The sequence below is a fragment of the Nesoenas mayeri genome, assembly GCF_963082525.1.
Source record: "Nesoenas mayeri genome assembly, chromosome: 19".
Lineage (NCBI taxonomy): Eukaryota > Metazoa > Chordata > Aves > Columbiformes > Columbidae > Nesoenas > Nesoenas mayeri.
In genome coordinates, this window is record NC_137568.1 from 3325260 (window position 1) to 3348861 (window position 23602).

Sequence of the window (23602 nt, forward strand, 5' to 3'; positions counted from 1 at the left end):
TGAAATTGTTGGTTTGTAAACTCCAGAGAGACCTTGACCTGGAGATTGATCCAGATTCTGACAGTTTGTATAACTGAGAGCTTGCAGAACCAGACATTTCCGAGTCTGCTTCCAGCCAGCTCTGCTGGCAATACCCTCAGTCCCAGGAGTGCAGGAACCCAGAGAAAAAAGTGGTAGTTTCTGAAGCAACTGGTTTCTCATTACCTGAGAAGAAAAGATTGTTTCATATAAATATTCTGACATAACACTTATTCCTTTCTGAAGTTTGTCTGATCTGTCACTGCCAGCTCTGGGAAGCAGCTCTGTTTGGCTTTGTTTTGGAAAGGTGTCATATAATATTTTATACTAATGTACTGTTTAAATAATAAATGCAGCATTGAAAATAAACAGAGAAGAAAATCGTGCCATCCATAACCACCTCAGCAGCTAGATTGGTTTAGCATTACCGTACAACAACATCCATCCGTTATACTAAACAGATTCATAAAACTAAGCACATCCCGTAAAACAATATAAAACTCAGACACAGGAAAATTTATGCCAAACAGCAAAACTTGCAATATGCTCTCTGAATTTCCTCCCTGCTAATTGTGATTGTTTTCCCTGGTGACTTGCAGTTTTATGTTAAATTGTCATGACTATTGATGTGCTCAAGCGGTAGATACAAGCAAGACTGATCCTGTATTCAGGATGCAAAATTCTCAGTTAATATTTATGTCTAATTAGGTGTAAGATGAGGGTAATAGCTATTTTCTATAAAAAGATGATCTCTCAAGGTTACTGTTGGTTTTTCCATGTAAATATAAACTGGGGATCAAACTAGAAGTTTTTGATGCTGTTAAATCCAGACGTCCACTTTTTAAATAGTGTTTCCTGTTAGCAAGACTGTTTTTGTTGTGGAGCTTGCCTACATGTGAAAAGTCATTAATAAGACACAAGAAACACATAAAACAAGTACAGTAGGAAACATGGAGTCTTTCACTTTCAGAACTGCTAAAATCTGAAGCACTGATGGGGATCAGGATTTGTGCGAATTGGACTTTGTATTTCCAAACCCCGTTAGTAGCTCTGTTACTGCTCCCGTCTGAGTGGCATTATAGTCCAGCTCCTGGAGAAGTTATATTTACAGACCATATATTAAAAAGAGTTGTTTACCTTCCTGCTTAATTAAAACTTTTCTCTGTGAAGGCTATATCTCCCCAGTCTGCCCTACCCACAGCTAGTGTTTCTCCATGGAAAGATCAGGGAATACTTCTCTTCTTGCATCCAGAAGTTTTATGGCTGCGTTGAGTGGTGATTAATTTTGCATGCCTCAAGAACATCCTTCTGCTGTTGATTTCTCAAGGAAACCCATGGAGTAATGCATGGGTTTATCTCCTTTGCTATTATTTCTACTGATATCTGTCTAGAATAACAGATCAAAACCCATCAGCATCTTTTCTCTGGATACCCAGGTGGTGTTTTAAGGAGCCTGGTGAGCTGGCTGCCATTTCCCCCCAAAACAGTAATGTCAATAGTTTCTGTCAGCAAATAAAACCAGATTTGTTGGATGTCTCCCAGGCTTTGATACCATCCACCCTGCTAGCATCAATCACCTTGTCAGAAGCAGTAACCAATCTGTGTTCGGGGTGCGGGAAGCATCAGGTCTGGAATTAAGTGCATGGAAGCTCATGTTCCTCATGCAGGTGTAAATCAGGAGCTGATTCCCCAGGAGTTACAGCTCTCCTGGCTTACACCAAAGGAAGTAAGCTACCTAGCATCAGTTGGGCTTGACTCCTTAAGCTCTGCACAAGGAATAGTTTCAGAGACCTCTGCCTGGATTGCAGAGCCGAATGATGGCTGGAGAACAGCACTGAGAACCAGAGACCAGAGCTGGACTGACACCAGTCTTGATTCAGTGAGACCCTAATGTCACTTGCAGGAGCTCGGCTCCTCTCGACACGTCTCCTTGTGACCTGTAAGAGCAGAGCTCAGTCCATCACTGTCCCTCTTCACTGCCACCTTCTCTCTGCTGACAGAGGGTCCTCGTTACGCTTAATTTGTCCGTAACTCTTGAAACTGGCATCGTTAACTGGGCTGAGAGTCACCGGAGACATTCCACGTGTGGTGAGAAGCCATTAGCTGGTCTGGGCTATTAGTTGGGGCTCCCCTGGAGCTTGTGACCCAGAAGCAAAGGCCTTGAGGCCAGACTCAGATCACTGAACCAGACAACCTAATGCACAAGGTGGGTGTCCTAAATGATGTGAAATCATGCATTTGCTCATTAGCTGCCTATTATACAGGCTGCTCGCACTTAATAACCTGCATGAATGAGGCCATTTCCCTGAACTTCTCTGGTTAGCGTGGGCTGTGCAGAATATCCCAGGAGAAATGCCCATCATCTGCAGAGAAATCCTGTGCACCGAACTCTTACCTTTCCTCTCTTCTTTGTGTGTTTTGCAGCTTTTCAAAGGCAAGTTTTTTGTCTGCCAAGGGGAGGACACCAGAAACATCACAAATAAATCGGATTGTGCAGAAGCAAGCTACAAATGGGTCCGGCACAAGTATAATTTTGATAATCTCGGCCAGGTATTAATAGAATGGTAATCTGCTTCTTTGCTCCTTTACCTCCTTGACTTAAAACCTGTGCATTATTATCCCATGGGATTGTCTTACAGGGCACTACCAGTCACAGTAAATATTCAGTTCACATACACAGCGTTCTGTCTCTGTAAATCCCAAAGGCAGTGTTTCCAAGCAGGCATACACTTCTTTTCAGAGCCGAACAAGCACATGTGGCTTCGTGGAGTACTTAATTGCTTCACTGCTACATAACAAACCAAATATATCTTGCAGAAGGGCTTGTCTAATAGAGCTGGACACTTTCAACCATCTTTGCAACACAGCCTTATTTTAGCAGCCTGGTAAGGACTAATTAGTCAGGAGCGGTAGAGACCTGGAGGGTGGAAATGAAGCTGCTTTTGTCTTCAGCTTTGCTGTTTCCGAATGAGTGCTCATTGCTGAACGGGACATGGACATTGATAGGTTTTTGCTGCCAGGAGAAACCTTGGGCACCAAAGTATCCCATTATCAGACAGATAATGATCATCCTCAGACAGGAAAGGGCCAAGAGGAATAAAATGCTACAAGTAGAAGAGCTTTAGTGCAAATATGTCTGACTTTTTTTTCCTATGTATTTCTAGGCCCTGATGTCCCTCTTTGTTCTGGCCTCCAAGGATGGGTGGGTGGATATTATGTACGATGGCTTAGATGCTGTGGGTGTTGACCAGCAGGTATGTGCTCTGTCAGAGCTGTAAGAAATGAGTTGTGTAGATCATACATTTTGGTTCTTGTTTTGTAAAATACTCTTGGGGGGTTGGGATTGAGGGAGTGGTTTAGCCTAAATCCTGGGATGTGACAGGGAGGCGAGTGGAAAGTCTGGATTTGGATCTAGCCTTTTTCCTACAGTTTTTGCAACACGACTGGGGTAACCAGAAATAGGAGAACTGCACCTACCAAAAAAGGGTTGACTTTTTAAGCAATTTGGACATTTCAGGAGAAAATAAGTGCTTCATGTAGGTACAGACTTTCAGTGAGGAACAGCTGTAAAAAGATGCTACTGTCCTGCTGTTGGCAGAACAGAGGTGGTTCTTCCATCCTAAACGTGCTTTATGTTTTGGGAACATTCAGTTAAAATGTCTTAGAGGGCTCTAATGTTCAGGAAGAGCAGAGGCTCTAATGTTCAGGAAGAGCAGAGCACACTGGGCTACCTCAAAGGGGCTCCCATGGGTTTTGTGGATGGAGCAGCTCTATCAATTTGCTCCTTTTTATTTTTGGTGCTCAGTTAACATTTGCCTTCCTCCACATTGCAGCCAGTCATGAACTACAACCCATGGATGCTCCTCTACTTCATCTCCTTCCTGCTGATCGTGGCCTTCTTCGTCCTCAACATGTTTGTGGGGGTGGTGGTCGAGAATTTCCACAAGTGTCGGCAGCACCAGGAGGAGGAAGAAGCCAAGAGGCGGGAGGAGAAGAGGCTTCGCCGGCTGGAGAAAAAGAGAAGGAGTAAGGAGAAACAGATGGCTGGTCGGTAGTCTTTCCACATCTTTCTGAGTCCTGCTTGACCTTCCACACAATCCCCTCCTCCCTCCCCTCCCTGCCTCACGTCTGGTGATCATTCTTCTCCCCAAAGCATGTCCAGCTATAAAATTTGCATGAAGGAAATAGTGTCGTTTTAGGCTGAGTAAAGAGCCATGGAAGCCTTTTTAATGGCTGCATGATTTGCAATGACCTTTCCATTGGAGGTTATTTAAATTAAAATATAATAATAATCAGACCTGCAGCTTCTTGGATAGCAGAGCTCAGTGTTACACAAATAGTGACAACTGCAAAGATCAGCAGTGCCGGATGGCACCATAAATCTTCTGAGTCATAAGCACTGTTGCTGATAACTGGATTCACTATTTGGTTTATTACAGCCTTGTAATGCCACAGTGATGTTACCTGTCCCATTTATCAAGCAGGTTTATTTATTGGCACAGTAGCACCACTGCTATTCAAGAGTGTAATAAAATAATGGAGCCATCTCATTCTAGTAATGCTTAAAAACCCCTTAGAGAAACATATCAATGCATTTGCTTGAGAAATACAGATTAGAAGGAAAAAAAAAAAAAAAGCCAGCTGAGAAGAGTCACTAACTAGGCAAAATAGCACTGATGCAAATTGAACCAAGCTCCAAACGGAATACACGAACTTGCAGCCCTGCCTGGAGAAGGCTTTACAGGTGAAGGGAGCTCTGCTAAAAGTTTCCAACCTGACATTTTTCTTCTAGTCTTTTTCTCTTTTAATTTGGTTGAATAAGGAGGAATAAGTCAGCCAGAGGCCGCAGGTTGGAGGTACTCTTCTTCTTGCATGCTCTCTCTTCTGACTGAACTTTCTCCGTGTCCATGGCCTCATGTTCTCCCTCCTGGGGTAGGCGCCTGCTGCTCTCTCTGTGTTCCCTTTCACAGCTTTTCTCTATCTTTGACAGACTTCAGTACTGTTTAAGAGGCTGTCTGATCAAGCATTGTTCCAAAACCTGGTAATATTAACTATATAAAGTCTTTTTAAAATTATTTTTAATAGTCTAAGAGGTATTTAATAGCTGTGACAGGCTCCGTTACGCAACCACATACCACAAGGGTGTCTCAGCCTCTCTCAGTTCAGCACTTACCCAGCACTTTCCTTTGGTCGAGTCTCATGAACTTCATGGATTTTGTAACCAATAGGATGTATCACACCAGCCTCTGGATATCAAAATTTGGTTTATGCTGAGAGCCTGGTGATGGTCACTGGAAAGTTGGAGGCTTCCCTCAAGAGCGGTGGAGGACACGTTAGTCTGTTCTCAGTTAAGTGGGATACAGATGGAAAGAATTTTCTTTGTTTTTCACATCAAGGAAATGTCTAGAAAGCTCTTTTGGTCAGTTCAAGTTCTCAAACACTGTTTCAGGCTGATGAGCTAGAAAATGTTTTTAAAGGCTGGATAGAAAGATCCCTATTTAAAGTTGCGGTTTTGGAAAGCAAACATTTCTATAGAAGAAAAATAGATATTTAGTTATTATTAATTACCTTATTTGTAATGCTAGAGGAACTAGATGAAGAAAAGACGTAAGTCTGGGCAATTTCCCAGTGGGAAAGAATCACAAACCATCCTTGGAGATGTAGTTATTCATTCAGTGCTATGAAATGCCTAATTAAAGAGGCAATAAAACAGATATTTTACTGAGTATCAAATATTGCTGAGTATTCAATAGCTATAAAAACCTTTCAGGAACAAAGCATGAAGCCCTCCAAATCACTTCAGAACAGTTTTCCCAATTCACATTCAGTGAAACGTTGGTTTTAATTGACCGTGTCCAGCTTTGCCCTCGGAGGCAACAGATGTCGTTTCTGAGCTTCGTTCTGCAGGGTGGAAACTTGCAGATGGTACTAAGACTAAGGCTTTAGTTATAGCAGCAACTGCATGGGGGCTCCTTTCAGCTGGGCTTCCTGAGTGTCCCCAGATGCCCAAACCAACCTGTGGATGTCAGACACAGACAGACGTAGACATCTAACTGGTTGCACAGTCATTTTTTATTGTAGACTCTTCAAAAGCATTTACCCAACGGGACATCTGAAAACCAGGCAAGCGTGCGAGATCCCAGCTGGGCAAGACGTAGGCAGATGCAGGAGTGGTCACTGTAAGGTGCAGGATATGTACAAAGTCCATCCTTCAGAAGCATCTTCTCCTTCATCGTCGTCAAGCCGAGGAGTTCTCAGGGATCTCTTGGGCTTCCACCCGTGCACGTGGGAGAAGCACAAGAGCTTTTTCACCTGAGCCCACCCTCCATGAGGCACAAGGAGAGGATCCCACAAGAAAACGTTCCTGGTAGAGGCAATGGAGAGCCTGAGAGCCACCGGGACCTCTCAAGGGGAAGGGAAGTCTTGCTGTGTGTCCTGCCGGGTCATTAATGCCATTTCGTTCTTTTAGATCTAATGCTGGATGATGTATTAATGGAGAGCTCAGCCAGTGCAGTGCAAGGTACTGGGAAGTCGGCACGTCTCGTCCCACGTGAATGGCAGTGCTGTGTCACTAATGCTGGCCACCGCTGCTGCCAGGCATCCCACTAAACCCTCTGTGTGGTGCAAAGCTCGTTTGCTTCCTCCATGGCACACGCGCATCATTCCCAACGGCAGGTCTGCAGACCCGCCTCAGGACTGACACTTGCAAACCTTTAATTTATCACTTGATCATGTTATGTTTTTCAATATTTTTTTCTGGTTTTCGTTAAGACACTGTCAGACTCTTCATGGTTTTTTTATTTCCCCCTTTTTTTGCTGTTTTTTTTCTTTTTGTTTGAGAATAATGACTGAACTGTGAATTGGGTCCTTTATTGTTTACTCTAGCTTTCCTATCACCAACTTAGGAGTCTCTGACTAATTTGCAGGAGTGTCTCTGGAAGGCCGGCAGTCTCGCTTAGGGAGGTTATTTCATTGTTTCTCCAGCCCTTGCTCATTGCTCCACACACACTGTGCTTCAGGGAGACACAGCGTTTTTTCAGCAGGGTAAAATTCAGTATAGTATAGAGCTTCAGTGCTTTAACGGAGCCAGGGTGGACGTGGGGTTTAGCCGTTGTGCTGCCCAGCTTGTAAATTCTTTGTATTCGTTGAGAATCACTCAACATATGAGGCATCTTGTGAATTAAGTGAAACAAAGATGCCACCTCAAAGCTTTTCCAGGTCCTGGAGGGGATGGACCGTCTGGGGTGATGGTTGCTGGGGTTTGACCTGGCCACGCCAAGCAGGGCTGGCTCACGTCTCCCTTTCCTGTGCCCCCTCACCAGGATGATAACTCAGGGCCGCAAATCTGTCCCTTGCTCCTTTTATTTTTAGAAGAAGCTTTGATCTGGCAAGCATTTTGTTTAATTCATAACTTAAGAATATTAGCCTGAATAATTAAAGAGGCGCTAACATAGAAACAAATATAGCTGTAATTTTCGACAAAAATAATATGCTAGGAAAAATGTGCCATTAAAACTCTCACCTGTGAACAAGCTCCCACTGCTTGAGACGGGAGCAGAGCTCCATCCATCTCTCACATATTGCTGGGAGTTTTGATTAAATAAAAATCACAAGGTGAGGGCTATTGGCTTTCACTGCAGAGGACAACTTGGGGAGACAGAAGTCCCTACCTTAATCTTCTAAGGCCTTGTTGGACATTATCACAACATGCTTTATTAAATCCCAAATCTCCTTCCCATTGTCATTCCTGGTATTCTTATTTCTTTGCCTTTATTCTTGCTCTTCTTGGTAGGCCTCCTGTCCCCTCCCGCAAAACGGGGCAGCACGAGGGGGGAGTTGTTGCTGGGTTTGGAGGTCTCTTTATTTACTTTTCGTTTTATTTGGTTGTGACTCTTTTTCTGGCCTTACAGAGCTACATCAAGGCAGGTTTATTTTATTTTTAAGGCATTGAACTCATTCCCAACCCCTCCATTGTCCTGCTCAGGCTCAGAAAGACTCTTAGACTCTGCCTTTAAAAAGCGTGCGATTGTCAGGTCTGTGCTTTGTGTTTCCTTTTGTTGTCTTCTCTTTGGATCCAGCAGTAGCGAATGTGCCACGCTGCTCTTCAGGCACCGATGCGAGGGAACAGAAAGGTTTTATTTCTGAACCTGACTGTGAGGGATATGAGGGAATCAGTCCTGGGTGCTGTAGTCGAACCTCCTGTGGTTCAACGAGAAACCTGGAGTTGTGACCCCAAATCTTCCACACATCACTTAGACAGGGTTTCTTTTCTCTTTCTGTGGAGATAAGATGGAGAAGTGTGTGTGTGAGCGTGCTGCTGCTTGGTGCTTAGTGAGATTATGATTTTATTATTTTTCTTTCTGTTTTTGAGTCTATATTTTATCATAACTGGAACCTTCTCAGTGGAAATAGTTTATCATTTTCCATTTTGCTTTTCTTTTTTTTTTTTTTAATAAGTCCATTCAGTACAATGAAAGCCAAGTAAAACACTGTGTTTAAAACAAAAAATTCCTTCAGTGCAAACTACTTTTTAACCTAATAATATTCTTGATATAGTTTGTAAATCCAGCTGCGTCACAGGCTCTTTGCTCACTGGTGTGCCGCTGTCCTCCAGATATACTCAGACCTGCAAAGTAGTTAATTCCCTTATTATAGAAGAAGGAAGAAGCTGGAGGAGATGGTAATGGAATTGTCCCACTCTCGTGAATTCCAATTTCCCATGCCCACGCACCTCCGGCTCGAAAGCCACCTCGGGGAAAGTGGCAATTTCTCTCTTGACAGGGCTATATTTGCAGGCAGCTGCTATCTGGAGATATTTCAGAGCCACATGCCCAGCCCCATTCCCACCAAGAAAATGCATTTAACAGGAAAAGAGTGACCTCAGCCCCATCTCCCACAGAGCCTGGGGTTTAATGCCCCAAAGCTGGGTTGTGATCACCAAAGAATCCTAGAATAGTTTGAGTTGGAAGGGACCTTCCAAGCTCCCCCAGTGCCCCCCCTGCCATGAGCAGGGGCATCTTCACCAGCTCAGGTTGCTCAGAGCCCCGTCCAGCCTGGCCTGGGATGTCTCCAGGGATGGGGCATCCACCACCTCTCTGGGCAAAGGGACAGGTTGAGCAGGAACGGGAAATGTTTCTCCCACAACAGCCATGGTCACTGCCACTCTAAACGGACAGAAGAGGATGACGATGAGTTTGGCGGCCCCAGGACAGAGGTTGGGGCTGCCGGGCTCTGCCTCCCAGCCCTTGTCAAGGGGATCAATTATTAATCCCATGGAATGATGCCAAGATGAGCACAGAATATCTGCTTTGGAAACAACTTGAATTGAGAGATCACAAAAGTGACAAGCCAAGCGCCCCCCTGCCAGGCACACAGTCCCCTTGCCAGCACCGTCCCCTCAGATCTCCATTGCCCGGGATGAAGGAGCAGGTGGGACTTTACAAGCTGTAAAATCTTCTTCCTGCTTGAGTTAGGAGGAGATTGCTCAGGCTCCACCGTCTGAGCTGATTTTCTCCAGTGTAACGATATCTAAATTTGAATCACTTCTCCCTCTCCCACCCTCCTGGCCTCTGGCCACAGTGAAGCAGCTGGATTTACACCCTGTTTACCAGCCTTATGTCTTGTAGTGGGCTTTTGCTGTATTTCCCCATCTTTTCACATTCTCATTCTGCCAATTCTTCTTTTGTTTGTTTGCTCTCCTCCTCTTTTCTTTAACGCCATGTGTGCCGGGAAGCCAAGTTAACCTTTCCAGTAATAACCAAGACTAACCCAGAGCTCTTGTTGTTCTTGACACAGTGTATTGTAACAGTACAGTAATGTGGTGTTGTGTTAGTTGTGAAGTTCACCACCCGGAGTTTAACAGATGTCTGTATTTCCCAAGATGTTGGTATTGTTTAGATCTTTCCTGCAATAATTAGAAACGATACTGTGTGATAGGGGGCATGGACTTTGCACTTGGATGGTCATACATGAGCAACCCCCAACTTCTTTGCAGAACTGTGCAGATTGGGTTAAATAAATAGTATTTATACAATAGGAAAAAAAATGGCTTGTCTGTTCAGAAAGTTCCCTGCCTGCCTAGACACAGTAGCTATTTGTCTATAGTCCTCGGACAGCATGCCAGCTTGTGTGGTTCATCTCGCGGTAGGATCTCTATTGCACTAACTTGCATGGCCAGCATGCGACGACCGGGGAAGCGAGTGGTGACATGGATAATGACCAGGGTTGACAAATCCCCTCTTATTTAATGTTAATGGGGAAGGGTGAAACATTTACCAAGGGTGATTATCTAAGGCTGCAAGTGCATTTGCGAGAGCAGCATCCAGAGATGTTTGGCTGGGGCATGTGCTGGGAAAAGTGAAAAGGAGCTTTGGTGTTTTGGAAAGGGGGGATGCGAAAGGGAAGAAACCTTGGCAAATATCTGAACAACTGGCAACCCTGCTTATAAGGTCATGCACTGGCTAATCCAGGTGCAGGAGCCTTGCACAGGAGACATTTTACAACCTCTCTCTAAATCCTCTCTCTGTTCTAACAGCGACGGTGCTATTCTGTAGGCTTTGGAATTACCTGCCAATCAAAGCTAAGAAAAATTTGAATTCCAGTGTAATTATTCACAAGTAAATCCACTGCAAGCAAAGGCAGAAACATTGACATTTTTCTTTTTGAATGTGAATTATGCATAAATGTAGAAGAAGTAAGTGATCCAATTACGATGGTGTTTCTTTCTGAGATGATAAGTTGGTTCATAAAAATAGGTCCTATTCCTAACCTAATTGTATTCAAACATTTTAGTTAATTTGCTACTCATAATTTAGCATAATGTGATCGAGATATCTTGACTTTATGGAGATTTATGCAGATTCTGAGATATCTGACAAAGTCTTATGAGTGAGTCAGCAGCTACCAGGCTGCTTTTTTGTAAGCACTCAATAGATTCAGCATGAAAATTCATTTTATAGACCTTTTCATCGATATCGTGCTTTAGCACTTAGGTACAGATCACCTAAAGCACACTGCAGGTCAGAAAGTGAATATTAATACCACCTTTTATTTGATGATGCTGAAACAGATTTGTGGGCATTCCAAACCCCTACAGAATAAAAGCGCTGGGTGATTTGTCTCTCTGGTCCCTGGGCTGTAAGGGAAAGGTCTGTCTCTAGGGAAAAGACAAAACCCTTATTTGTCACAATCCTGTTATGAAGAAGGGAGCGCATGAAACCATTAAATCTATGGGTTTGATTGCAAAGTCATTGGCTATTGACAAAGTGAATTCTATTTCCAGGCAAAATTTAATCTTCTAAAATTAGTTTTCCCTGAGGGCAACCCAAACCTGTGCTTTGTGGCTTCATTCTGCCGAAATTTTTGCTCAGAATAATGTATCAAACTGTACATTTGCTGAGCAGCACTAAATATCAGGCCGTGTAATTCTTACAGCTCAATAATTTTCATAACCAGTTGATCATCTAATTATGAGAGTAATATTATACTTTGACATATTCAAGACAGTCCTTTCTGCTTCAATCTGCATTATAATGCCTTCTTGAAAATTGTACTGAATTATATACTCAGCCTTGGCATTTCCCCATTAGAGATTAGGTGAGTAAATGAGTTTATCTCTAGGAATGTTCAAGGTCTGAAGAGCATGTGTCATCCCTGAGGCAGCCGAACATAGGAACGACTCGAACAGTGAAATCTGTATTTTGACAATCTTGTCTAAATGGAGGATCATTATTTCCTAATCGCTAAGGCTGACTGATCAGTTTTCCTTGGTATTTTTTATGGGCCATTTTTCAGGGCCCTGACAACCAAAGTGTTGAATTTTGTTCTATCTGCAGTTTACTGCAAAGAATATAATATAACTGAATTACTTCTCTTTCAAAGACCACCGCTAACTCAATGGTCTGTGTATTTAAGCCATTGTTAGTAAAATCTGTTCCCGGTATCTGACCATTAATTGAGCTTTTGGATACTTTGGGGACTTTTAAGATCCTTTAAAATCAGCATAAACAAAAGATGTTGTTTAGATTTAAATTTAATTTAAATTTCCCTACAGGGAAAAGAGTCCTTAGCAGCACAATAGTCCCAGCTCACCTCATCTCTGATGCCATAAGGCTGAGTATAGCGCATGTTCCACTGAAGATGTTTAACATATATAAGATGACAGGAGCCGTGCTGTGTATTAAAAATGGTAACATGCCAGCAAGAAGAAAGGGAGAATAAATTTGAAAAAAAGACAGCATGTTGCTGTAACGGTCTAGAATTTATCATCTTTGGAGCTGGAAAGTGAGGGTGCGTTGACTTCAGAAAGACACAGAGAAATGACTTGCTGTGCCTCTCCGCTCTCCTCCTCCCCGCTGCAGAAGCTCAGTGTAAGCCCTACTATTCGGATTACTCCCGCTTCCGCCTCCTCATCCACCAGATGTGCACCAGCCACTACCTGGACCTGTTCATCACCGGTGTGATCGGCCTCAACGTCATCACCATGGCCATGGAGCACTACCAGCAGCCCAAGGTATGGGGACAGAGCTGGCGGACACGCTTGGCTGTGGTGGGATGTGCTGATGGGCAGAATTAATGCCGGTTTTACTGTCAGACCTCAGGGCTTCTGTCCACCTTGCCCAACCTGTCTCTTTGCCGCATCCTTCGTCTATCTTCCAGCTCAAACCATGGCTTTTGGGACCTGGGCCCTGTTGCACCTCTCCCTTCTAGTTGAATGCAAAAGGGTTGCTTTAAAAACTACGAGCGGAGCGGGTTTGTTTGCTTTGCTAGATGAGATTATCATTGAAATCTTCCATTAGACTTAGGATTTCTACCCCGCCCCCCCCAAAAAAAAAGAAGGCAAAAAATTAAAAAAAAAAGGTGAAATGTTTATTTTTGCAAAATTTCTCCTAAATTCCCAATGTCCACAGGGCCCAGTTTTCAAAGGCACTGGAATCTGTGCTGGTCCTTAAAATACATTTTAATATATTAGCGCGCTAAGTTCCTGGGTCTTTGTCATAGTCTGAAAATAAAAACAGCCTGTCCTGGGATGTCAAGTCTCTCATGCATAAGAATGAAATGGAAATAGCTGCCTTTGCCATATAACTTGCACTTATTTTTATTAGCCACTTTCAGAATGAATAAATATAACACACAATAGGGGGAAATATTCTTTAAGACTAGACAGGACTTGAATACCTAATGTAAAAAAAACCCAAACAAATAAGACATGCAGGCAAGGTGAAAAACAGCCCCCAGCCTATCATAAAGAAGCCAAAAAGTGAAAGGGCACAAGCCCAATTTATTTATTTTTTTCTATTCAGGTCACCTTTAAATATCATGGAAGGCTTATTGAATGATTCAGTAATTTGGTGATGAAAAAGGTTGTTGGCTAAGAAGCCTGGATTGGAATCGCTCTAGGGCGTGCGTCTTACCGCAGTCCTTTTGCAGATACATTTTCTCTTGTATTTTAAAAATATTGGGCAGGCTTTTGTTTTTAATTTTCTTCAGGAAAATAACATTTTGTCTCTAAGCCTCTGGTACGCAGCATCTGGGTAGTAACTTCAAGCTTGGGTTGTGCTGAGATGACAGCACACAGAGAGCCATGCACGTGCTGAATCAGGGCCCCGAAATCACTGTCCGGGTGACTGATGGGTGGGATCCTGCAGATATTTAAAAGGTTAAGTGTATCAGAGAGCTTTATATCCAAATTTATGATTGCTCGGCATGTTGGTGCTGAAAGGGGTTGGTGGTGGGATGGCCTGTGAATGAGATTCCAGATGTAGATGTTACAGCTGCCCACAGGGAGGAGGGGCTGTGGTGCGCGTAAAGGTGTTTTGAGCAAAGAGCTGCTGGGTAAAACCTGCTTTTGCCAAATAAATCTGCGTGTTTGCTGGCAAAGCCCAGGTCCCCTGCAGCACAGCAGAGAGACTCATTCAGAGCCACGGCTTCCTTTGGTGCTGGGCTTATACTTCTCAGGCAGTTGAGGTGGTTTTCACCCGTGGATGCTTGAAGCTAAACTGTAACCTGAAGGCAGAGTGCGTGGCTTAAAACCCCCTCTACTGATTTCTGACACTCAGAGATCAGCAATTGGGTTTTGGTGGGGTTTTTTGGTTTTTTTTTTTTTTGTCTGAGAGCACTTTGTTGCCATCTCTCGCATCCCTAAGACTGCTCTGGACACATCCATTTGATGGATGTTACCTGGGAGGCCACGCAGGATGCTGCTGCCACAGCACTCCTCCAAGAGCTGGGCTTTTGGGATGAAATAATCTCTGTCATGGCTTAATGCCTGACTGTGCAGGAGCTGTCCCAGCCAGGAGGCACCTGTAGTTAACGGCCAGGCTGGGACACCTGCAGAGGGAAGGGTGGGCAGAGGAAAACCCGAGGCACTCGTTCCTGCTGGCGTGCCATCCCTCTCTCCTGCCCCTTGCCAAAAGCTCAAGGTGAGGAGTAAATGACAGGCTGTCACCAAGAAGCCATTTGGCCAGCGCTTGCACGATCCCAGCCAGCCCACAGCTCTTGCAGCAATGAACAAATGAGCAAGTGGGTTGAAATTCTGCTTTCTGCTGAAAGCACGAGGGGTTTTGCGCTGCTGACACCTGCAAATGCAGCGGGTCCTACCCCTCACCCAAGAGATCCCAGCTGGGGCTAGGTTACTGGTGCGGGGTTTGGGTTGTGCCTTGGGTTTGTGTCAGCCCCCCTCCTGTGAATTACAGGATGGACCCACTTTCAAAGATACAGTGATTTCAAATTGGGTCTGGCTTTTTGAAACACCCTGTAAATCAGCTGGGTTGGGGCCAGGCAGAAATGCAGGCTGTGCACTCTCTGAAGCACTGGGACTTTTCCATGGGACATTTGTCATCGGAGAGAGCCCATGGTTGGAGCCTTTTATCTGTAGGTGGGAAATGAGTAGCTGATGAGAGGAGGGGAGGGCGAGTTTGCAGGCAGAAAGCCCCTCTGCAGAACTGGCATCTAACCCTGTGTCCACACCCCAGGTTCTTGATGAAGCCCTGAAGATTTGCAATTACATCTTTACTGTGATCTTTGTCCTGGAGTCTGTTTTCAAGCTTATTGCCTTTGGATTTCGTCGCTTCTTCCAAGACAGGTAACAAAAGCTTCATCTTGACTGCGGGGGCTGCAAGCACATTTCTGGGGACAGGTGCCCAAATTCGGTGTCCTGGACCCTGACGCTCTTCCCAGTGGTGTCAGTCTGACATGTTTGAATGCTTTTTGGTGTGAAAACTGAAACCTGGTTTGGTGAAGGCTTGGGATATGAGTTGGAGAAAGGATCAGGCACACCAAGGAGTGTGATTGCGCCACTTCAGCCCTTGGGGTGGATAAAATAAGAGCGAGTCTCACATCGAGCGGCTGGTTCTCTTCTCATGCCACTTGCGTGTCCATATAATAAAGAGAAACTGGTGAAATGACAACATTTATACCAAAAGAGGCAATCTGGCTTTGAGTGGAAATGCAAGAGAAAAGGGACCTCTTTTTAAGCAGATGCTGAACAGTAGATGAAAATCCTTCTTTTTTTAGATTTTTCACTCTCTTACTTCGCAAATACAGATTTTACATCCTTGGTGAATCTTTCTCCTCCCATTTTTGCCTCCTTCAATGTTAATACCAAGAGCCCTGGCACTGAGCAGGACTTGACACGACTCCTTTAGCAGCTGAGGGTTGGTTCCATCCCTCTGCCCATGTCTTGGCTGTCCAGGCTGGGATTATGCCTCTCTCCAACCTGGCACAAATCCCCGGGGTCTTTTTTACACCCACCATAATATTTATTGCAAGGACCCGACATAGGGTCCGGTTCTTTCTAGGGCAGATCTCGTGCTGTGCTCCACCAGTGTCATGTCTGGAAGCGGCTGGACAGGCTGGAGGCTGCGTCTCCCCTGAGGTCTGTAGCCTCTGAGTAGAAAACTGCCCAGCTTTTGTTCCTCTTTCCCTTCAGTCAAGAATATCTTTGGAACTGGCTGATTTTCTAACGAGAAGCATTAGTTGTAATGATTTCATAACATAACTGCTTTTGTATAATACCCTTGGAAAAATGCTGCAGATTCATTTGAGTGCTAGAACCATCAAAATGACTGGAATTCATGTGAAACAAGCTACCTCCCCTTGCCAGCTTCTTAGTAGATGTTAAACTTCATTTTGTGTTTTCTCCAGATGGAACCAATTAGATCTGGCAATCGTGCTCCTGTCTATCATGGGCATCACTTTGGAAGAGATCGAGGTGAACGCTTCGCTACCAATTAACCCCACTATTATCCGAATCATGAGGGTACTCAGGATTGCTCGAGGTGAGATGAATAAAGCAGAGTTGGCTTGTGTTTGAGGTGCGGGGTCCCCGCCAGGAGAGAGTGAAGCATTGGGAAATGATCCTGGGGCACACCCCCATCGCAATGTGCATAGTTCTGACATCAACAGGCTGTAAACAAATGAAAGAACAATGGGGGAAAATACTTGTGAGGAGCCAAAAACTGAGCTAACTGACTATGTGTTTCTGTCTTGAGAGGACTTGAAAGCTGAGCGCTTAGAAATAAAGGAGAAATAGCTGTGGCTGTAACTCCCAGAGATGTACCTGTAACAAATATGCCAGTCAAATCGAAGTTGTCTCTATCAGGGATCAGAGAACACAAGCTCAAGGATGTTGCCTTTAAAAGACAAGCATCTAATACATTTAATTTCCCGTGGGACTTTACATCACCACTTGGTGACAAAGCATGCCTCGTCACTCTGCATCCATCTGTCCCCTCAGACTTATAATGACACGTACCTGAGTTGGAAAGCCAACTTCTTTGGGACCTGATTTTTCAGAGCAGGGAGCTCTCAGGGCCAAATGGGGAAGAGGTCAAATGTGAGTGCTCAGGCCCTTACTAAAATACTCCTGGGCCCTCCTGGAGGGCAACGTTGTGCTCTGAGGTATAATTGCGATGATTACAGCCATCATCTAAGCAAAGAAGGAACTGGAGGAGAAATGAAATGCTGCTGTGTCTCCAAGGGGGAAAAAAGTGTTTTTTCCTGTGCATTGGATCCCTTTCAGAATTAAAAATACATGTAGTTTCTAATTGGAAATGCAACCTTCTGGAAGAGATGTGTAAATCAGTGAATCACGTATGGAAGTGGGAAAGTAGCCCCAGGGCTGGGAATGTAACTGCACACGATAAGCAGAGGAAGGAGGAGATGAGTCCGACACAGATAAGGTGGGGAAAGGAAAAGCCAGGCAGAACGATGACCCTTTCTCCAAGTCTCAGGATAGGTGATGCTGCTATTCACAGGATTTTAATAGTATCCAAGCAACCAGGAGCGATGTAAAAAGGCCTGGGACTATAGCAGCTAATGGAGAACACTTGACACGATTTCACATTTCTCTTCCTATAATCTGCGGCTCTTGGGAGAGGGACTGAGTTTGTTAACACTGCCGTTACCATATTACGAACGTGTTTTCCGCAGTGTTGAAGTTGCTGAAGATGGCTGTAGGGATGAGAGCCCTCTTGGACACCGTGATGCAAGCGCTGCCGCAGGTAACCCACTGCCATATCACACCAGATCTCCTCTGGCCCAGACCTCATTTCCTATCGCAGAGGAATGCTAATCATTTTATCTCTACTGTCATTAGAAAATCGTATTTCCCTTCCGAAGCTCAGTCTGAGATACAGTCCTCACATTGAGGTCATTTTTCCCCTGAAGCAATTTAAGTTTTGGATTAAAGAATACAGCAAGAAACAGGTCTGGAACAAAAAAATCAATGAACGTTCTTTTTTTGTGTGTTTTTCCCCCCCTATTTCTTTTTCTCTTTCCAGGTGGGGAATCTGGGTCTTCTCTTCATGTTGTTGTTTTTCATATTTGCAGCTCTTGGAGTGGAGCTGTTTGGAGACCTCGGTGAGTGTCCCCGTGCCGGTGGCTGGGGGGGGAGCGGTGGGTGCACAGGGGTCTCACGGCTGTGCTTGGTCCCCAGAATGCGATGACACGCACCCCTGCGAGGGGCTGGGACGGCACGCCACCTTCCGAAACTTTGGCATGGCCTTTCTGACCCTCTTCCGAGTATCCACCGGAGACAACTGGAATGGGATAATGAAGGTAAGAGACCCAGGGAAAAGGAGTATTACCTATAATTAGGATAATGATTAATAATTCTTAATAGTTATTATTAATAATTATTCTAATTAATTATAATTAATTACAAGCCATCCACGCTGCTCCAGGATGGTAACAATGCTCAGCCAGCACACTCATGTCCTGCAGTGAGCTGGTGTCCTCATTCACGCACTGGGCAAAGTCTCTAGTTCTGTTTCCTCCTCCCAACAATGTGGTGCCTACAGTCGCAGGCTCCTGGCAAACTCCATATATTCCCTTATTTAACCTAAGAGAGCAACTTTAAAAGAAGGGGGAAAAATAAAGGGACTCATGTCTCAAGTAAAACAAGAGTTCAGCTCAGTAATGTGCATTAGTTTTATTGTTTTCCCTAAAAGTCTCCTGTTACTATTATTATTGTTGTTGGGTTTACTTTGTGGGTTTTTTTTCCTGGGGAAACCCAGGTTTCTGAGAGTCTCTCTTAGGGCACAGCCATAAGGAATGCTATTGTGAAGAAACCAGGTCTATGAATGCACAAGGTGCAAGCTAGTACGAAGGAATCACTTCTCTGTCCCTTTGTAGCCCATGGTGAGTGATAGGTGGCCAAAGTCTTCGTGACAAGGTGCGAACTTGAGGAAAGAGTGTCTGCAGGTGGGATCACTGATGGATTGTAGCTGCACCCTGGTTTGCCCTGGATCCATCTGTCACACTCTTCGCGTTTGGTGTCTAACCTGATAAAACAGCCTTTCCTTTGGGAGCAGCAGGGCGTCGATGTCTGTTGTCACACACCCTAAGAATGATTTCTTCTGAGTCTGCTTGTGGTGACTAACACAGAAAATGTAAGGTTTTACTGGCAAGTATTTTGCCATTTTAGACATGATATTTGCTGAATCTTCTCAGTTTTCTTCATGAAACGACAACCCATTGCAATCAGATGACCAGACGGCAGACTGAAGTCTGTGCTGGAAACTCTTCACATCTGTCCCTCATTTCCCCCCTTTTTCCAGGACACGCTGCGAGACTGTGACCAGGAGTCCACCTGTTACAACACTGTCATTTCACCCATCTACTTTGTCTCCTTCGTGCTGACGGCCCAGTTTGTCCTGGTGAACGTGGTGATCGCCGTGCTCATGAAGCACTTGGAGGAGAGCAACAAGGAGGCAAAGGAGGAGGCAGAGCTCGAAGCAGAACTGGAGATGGAGATGAAGACAATCACCCCCGGCCAACACAACCCCTCAGACATCTTTGCATGGACAAGCAGCGCTGGAGAGAGACCCGAGAGCCCTCGAGGATGCACCAATCCCATGCAAATCAAGGTGGATTCTCAGCTCTCATTAGTTTACCCTATGGTGAGAATCTCAGTTGGAGGGTGAAGAGGGCTCGACCTGCGTATTTGCTGGGGGAAGACATGCACGAGTCGGTGACGGAGCAGTGGGTGTACGTACATCCAGGGCTTGTATTCCTCACTGTCTGCTGAGTGGCCATTGCATGGTGTGGGCACCGATGCTCCAAGGAAGAGACCCAGGCAGGTCTCCAGACCACCTTGATGCATCTGTTCAGAGGTAGAGAGCTTTGCAGTTTGTTCTGGAGATATGCCCAAGCCACTCAGTTCAGAGCTATCTCCAAATTTACTCTAATCCAGAGTTTGGACTAGGTCCTTTGTGACAGCAAAATCATGAGCATAACGTGTTTGCTTTTCTAACGCAGACCATAAACCACGACATAAAAGAGGAATAAAACTTGGCTAATCTTTGCTTAGATATTAGATTTGTTTTATGTAACTTCAATTTAAAATCCATCCCTGCAATCAAGCTGGTAAGAAAAGATGATTTTAACAACAGAATCAGTCAGAGGAGGTTCAAACCTGAGCTCACCAGAACTGGTGGCAAAACTCCCACCAGCAGGAGCAGGGCTGGAGTGCGGTAGCTGCTATGAGCTGCAACAAATCTCTCTAAAGCACCAGTTTCTGGATGAAAACTCAGTTTGAGGAATGAGAGGTGAGGTCAGGTCCTTTGGGAGGGAACCAAACTGGAATTATACAAGAAAAAAACGTCCAGCTTTTTTTTAGTCTTAGCTGATTGCAACTTGTGTTAAACTCTACACAGACCTCATTAGCTTTTATTACATCATGATTTCACAACAGCATATCTTGGCTTCTGCCTGGGGTGGACTAATGAGTATTCTAATGCATGAAAAACTCATTTATGATCTTTAGTCCAAGGGTGAAAAAGAGTAAATCTCTGCTTAAGCTTTGTTGCAGTTCTTAAGCTACTGGAAATTTCTGGTGCCATTAGGAGTCACTGACATCTGAGATGGAGTCCAAAGCTGCTCTTTGGCACAGGAAAAGGGAGTTCAGGGCAACATGGGGAAATCCAGACTCGTTACGTTCTCTAGGAAGAAACAACATGTCCCAACTGTTGTACACGTTCAGCAGAGTACTGGCAAACTGTCCTCAGCACCATTGCCCTGCACCGGCCCTCACACTGACAGAGAGAGAAATTGCAAGACAAGTGAGTGGGAAGGATACCCCCAGCTCTTCAGTCTCATAAACTGTCCTCTCTGAAGGTGGCTTTGCAAAGGGCTTATTCTCATTATAACCTCCAGAGTGTGTTTCTTGCTCTTTCACTCTAACAGAGGCCTCAAAATCCCCAGGCAGATTTTATTCCAATTATTTTTTCTCCCAGCCAAAATCTTCAGGAAAACTCTGATGCTTGAGCACGATAGCAGAGGAATACAATCCCCAGGACACGACCCCGCAAGGACACATGTTCAGCATGCTCTTCTGCTTGCCTGTTCCCCAGCACTGTGTGCTGTTTGACTGTAATGATGGTCCTCATTTCATTGTATGTAGTGGGCATTCCCTACGTGGCAGGTGCAACCCTTAAACTGCTCCCACGCTGCCTGCGAAAGCCAGACCCTGCTCTGTGTCACCTCCCATTGTCTGTGCTGTGGCCAGCTGGTCTGAAGTCGGCCAGGACAACTGAGGCACCTCAACCCATGTCTGGCATGTGAATTAGTGACCTGACACGTGTCTGTCCTAGGCATCTGCAGCTGTTATGGACAGGATGCTCACCTTCTCTTCAAGTCAGGTTATTTTAATTTATGTGAGCTCTGGATATGGATTTAGGTGTCAGACATTGGGTTTTGCTCAGAAATGTGGATGGTGGGTGTAGAAACCTTACAGCAGTGGTGTCCTGTAGAAGTTCACAGCACCAAGTACCAAGAAAGAAGCTGCTGTATGCTCAGATCGCAGGAGTAACCGACCGTGTCTGGTGAGAGTGAGAATTGTCCCCGAGGAGGGTCCTGAGCGGGAGCACCACGGTTCTGGGGCAGTTGGTGTTGACCTCATCTCTAGAAATGTCTGAGAATTTGTCACTGCTCATCGTGATATTACTGCACTGTTCTCTCTCCTCTCCTGTCCCGTTGTCCCTGTTACTGCTATTCTCCCTGAACGTTCCCATCTCAACCCTGTCCCTTCTATCCTGTTTTTTTTCTTCCCACCCTCCCTGCCCTTGTTCGTTGGGTTTTATACACTGTCCTTTTCTCTCTCTGTCCCTGTCCCTGAATTTTTCCTCTCTTTGGCTTGCTCTCTCTCTCTGCACGCTCCACACCACCCCTCCTAGGAAAGGCACTTGTTTGATACCATATCCCTGCTGATCCAGGAATCTCTGGAAGGAGAGCTGAAGCTGATGGACAACCTGTCAGGCTCTGTGTACCATCATTATGCCCTCCCAGCTCCCGAATATTACAACTCTGAGAACCAGGTTAATATTCCTAATTTCCTGCAAAGTCTCCATCCAAACTCAATTTGACTGAGACCTTTAATAGAGAGTTAAAGTTCTTTATGTAATGTAGTCACAGGGATTTTGAAGCATAAGTCATTTGGGCTTTTTCTGTGGGAGCTGAGATAATATCTTGGTTTATGATGTTGTATATCAATGCAAGAGGAAAAGTACAAGCTCTGAGCTGCTCTCTTCAACATAGTAAGAAGTTTTTCATTGGGATTTACTGTTCATGAGTGTTGTAGGGATAAATGTACAAAATCCCCTTTTCAACCTTCAGTGGAGTTTTTGGCTCCTAACCTGTACGATGTCAGGACATGTCTCATGGTGTGAGCTTTGCCCAGAGCTGAGCCCGAGCTGCTGGGGATCATAAAACCATCTCTGCATTTTGCGCCGACTTACACTGCGTGAAAATCCAGTTTTGAATTATTTTCCTAAAGAGGCTTCTTGCAAGTGGGTCATTGTAAACTACATCCTCATCTCTGATGTAAACTGAATTTAGACGGCGAGGCAGCCCTTAATGATGTACTTAAGTAATCGTGTGCTCCAGTGCTTTCACAAGTAAGGGCTGTAATATTTGTTCAAAATTAGTTCATTTACTTCTTAGAATAAAATGCCTACTTTCTCAAGCGTGTTATTCTTTAGAGCAAATATTTTTCCCAAATCACTGTGATGGCCATAATAATAATTCAAGCATACCTATTTTTTCCTGCAGTTGGAATTGAGCAAATTCCATATTTCTTGATCTATATGTTTTTTCCTTTCTGGCTAAAAATAGCAGAAGTTTCCTTGTTAAATCAGTGTGCTTATTTATGAGCTCGCTGACACACTAAATTATCCAACTCGGTGGTTCATTAGAGGAAAGGAATAAGCTTAGGTAAAATGAAATCCTACTGCAGAGCTTTATATAGCGGGATAACATGTCTCCCTCTGATTGCTGCGTATCGCTTTCCAGATTGAGGTCTATTAAGCTATAGGAAGTGGTTGCCTCTAAGAATCGCAGGAAGAATAGAGACGGTAGCTTTGGCAGGGAAGGCAGAGGGTCAGTATGAAACTCAGCGAGAGCTGGTTGGAAATTTTTTATCACAACGTTTTTCACCAGAAAGTGCTGCTGCAGCAAAAAAATGCTTCTGTTTTGACATCTTTGTAATGAAAAAATATAGCATTCCAGTTTGCAATGGCTTTTCCTTTTAGAATTTAAGCTATTTTATTTTCCCACCCCCCTCTAATTAAAGCCTGTATAAATCAGTTGAATGTTTCCAACCAAATGTTTTGACGGCTTCAAACTCAATTTTGGGAGAAGGGAGGCTGAAGGAGGGTGATGTTTTGTTTACATTTTGGCTTTTCCGTTCGCACCATTTATCATGTTCTCAGGCAAGTCAGGAAATTTAGAGCAGCACTGGGACTTGCTGAAAGCAACCTGATTAATAGCAGCGCTCGGCGGAGCTGCTCCGTCAGGCAGGAGCTGCTGGTGTCCCTCATGCTCCGGCCACCAGGACCCCATTGGGGATCGCTGTCCCATGCTGGCAGCTGGCGATGCTTTTTTGGGGAGCCTCGTATTAAATCAGGAGCTCCTCCAAAGCACCTCTCTCATCTGTTGCCAACAGACGGCTGTGCTAGAGGAGATATCAAGCCTGAGGTTAGATGAGAGGAGCCCGACCCTCTTGCTTATCTTGGCTGAAGTTTGGAGCCTCTCAAGGTTCACTCATCACTGGGTTTAGTTCACCCCACTGATGCCATTTCCAAGAGTG

General features: G+C 44.7%; 1 protein-coding gene across 1 annotated transcript in view; it reads left to right on the forward strand.

The window, feature by feature from the left end:
• Window positions 1–23602, forward strand: part of CACNA1G (calcium voltage-gated channel subunit alpha1 G) — a gene marked incomplete at its 3' end in the record, with an annotated part of 137244 nt that overhangs the window by 101316 nt on the left and 12326 nt on the right. Inside the window, exons 23-34 of the mRNA XM_080356526.1 lie at window positions 2443–2568; window positions 3183–3272; window positions 3852–4044; window positions 6488–6538; window positions 12378–12529; window positions 14991–15100; window positions 16162–16295; window positions 17449–17519; window positions 17799–17877; window positions 17954–18075; window positions 19077–19418; window positions 21693–21833. Of these exons, the coding sequence (XP_080212652.1) occupies window positions 2443–2568; window positions 3183–3272; window positions 3852–4044; window positions 6488–6538; window positions 12378–12529; window positions 14991–15100; window positions 16162–16295; window positions 17449–17519; window positions 17799–17877; window positions 17954–18075; window positions 19077–19418; window positions 21693–21833 (1611 nt within the window). The remainder of the gene's footprint in view (window positions 1–2442; window positions 2569–3182; window positions 3273–3851; window positions 4045–6487; window positions 6539–12377; window positions 12530–14990; window positions 15101–16161; window positions 16296–17448; window positions 17520–17798; window positions 17878–17953; window positions 18076–19076; window positions 19419–21692; window positions 21834–23602) is intronic.